This window comes from Zingiber officinale, chromosome 1B, assembly GCF_018446385.1.
Source record: "Zingiber officinale cultivar Zhangliang chromosome 1B, Zo_v1.1, whole genome shotgun sequence".
NCBI classification, from domain to species: domain Eukaryota; kingdom Viridiplantae; phylum Streptophyta; class Magnoliopsida; order Zingiberales; family Zingiberaceae; genus Zingiber; species Zingiber officinale.
This window is the reverse complement of record NC_055986.1, coordinates 121,725,558-121,726,935: the sequence shown is the minus strand read 5'-3', so window position 1 is coordinate 121,726,935 and position 1,378 is coordinate 121,725,558. Positions and strand designations below refer to the sequence as shown.

Sequence of the window (1,378 nt, the reverse complement as noted above, 5' to 3'; positions counted from 1 at the left end):
GCAGATAATGAGTTGATCAGTCTCTTTATTTAGGCTCGTTCGTTTTGTTTGTTCTCCTGATTCCGTCTGTTCAACTTTTCTGGTTATTTGTTCCCGGTGGTTCATTTGATCCTTTTAATAGAGCCAGTCACTCGATTGCTAGCTGTGCTCGTTCTTAGTAAATCGATTTAAAGAAAAAAATTCTTTAAGAATGAAATAAAATAAAGAAGGAATAGATATTATAGCCCAAGAGAAATTTGTTTTTACTGTCAAACAGCAATCACATGGAACCAAACCGCAAAGGAAATAGTCGAATAGATTTGTCATAGAAATCGAGCGATTACAGAGCCCAAGCCCACAGAGACGCCACGACTAGGCTCACCGCCGTAAACAGCCGCAGGCCAGGCCCATGCGCCGCTGATTGCTGGTGTGGCGGAGCAGCCGGAGCCACGAGGTCTAAACCCAAGTCTCCGACTGGTGGTTCTGTAAATGACGTCGGGCTTGGTTCTATGCCGAGCAACGGAGGAGCAAAAGGCGCTTGAGATGTGGCCGGAGCCGGTGGCGCTGCAGCGGCAGGCGGAGTCAATGCCGCAGCGGAGACAACGTCGACTTCCAGCTTCATCCCGCCGCTGCAGTGGCCGGTGATTCCACAGATGAAGAAACGCTTTCCGAGAGCTGAAAGCTTCACGACGCTGTTACCGTCTGTATATGACTGGATCGCATTACTCGCGCTGCACGAATCGTATCCAGCTTTCGTCACTTCTGCGACGTCGTGGAATGGCGCATACTTGAAAACTGCCCAAAAATTAAGTTACACTTCAAATTAGACAATATCAGATGCACACAATCTGGACTATGCAGACAAGAAAACTGATTGTATTTTATCAAAGGTAATTAGTACCTAAAGAATCGCCAGGCACAAATGTCTGCGTCGACGCCCATGTCTGCAAATCTGTGCTCAAGTCCCAGCCGCCATTGGGACCTCCGACATTATACGTTGCACAGCTTGCTGCTTGAATGAGCACTGCCATAGTCATCATACTGAAAGCAACTTTGCACGGCGCCATCCCTGTTCTCTCCTGCGAAGGTTAAGAAGGGGGGTTGAAAAGTGATCAAATGAGCAGATGAGAGATGGGTTCCGCTTGAAGCTGCAGAATGCCTGGAAGTAATGTGGGGTGTATAAATAAAAGTCTTCAATTTATTCAATCAAGTGGTTTGGGTGAAAGACATTTGGATTTGGTAGATCGATCTTTCAAATTAACTCGAGTTTATGTTGACTATAAAATGCACCTTCAAAAACTAGCAAGATTTTATGATCTTGCCAGGATACAGGCCATGTGGCACCCAGTAGTAGAGTAGTTTGGATTGGATAAATAAATCGAAAAGGGGAGTGATCGCA

At 46.0% G+C, this 1,378-nt stretch overlaps 1 protein-coding gene across 1 annotated transcript; it reads right to left on the bottom strand.

Annotated features, from left to right (window-relative positions):
• Positions 1–204: 204 nt before the first annotated feature.
• Positions 205–1,126, bottom strand: LOC121993130 (uclacyanin 1-like). Its single transcript, XM_042547842.1, has 2 exons — positions 881–1,126; positions 205–774 (listed from the first exon to the last, which is right to left on the bottom strand). The coding sequence occupies exons 1-2, from the start codon at positions 1,044–1,046 to the stop codon at positions 320–322; spliced, it is 621 nt and encodes a 206-aa protein (XP_042403776.1). The 5' UTR covers positions 1,047–1,126; the 3' UTR covers positions 205–319.
• Between the last annotated feature and the right edge of the window lie 252 nt (positions 1,127–1,378).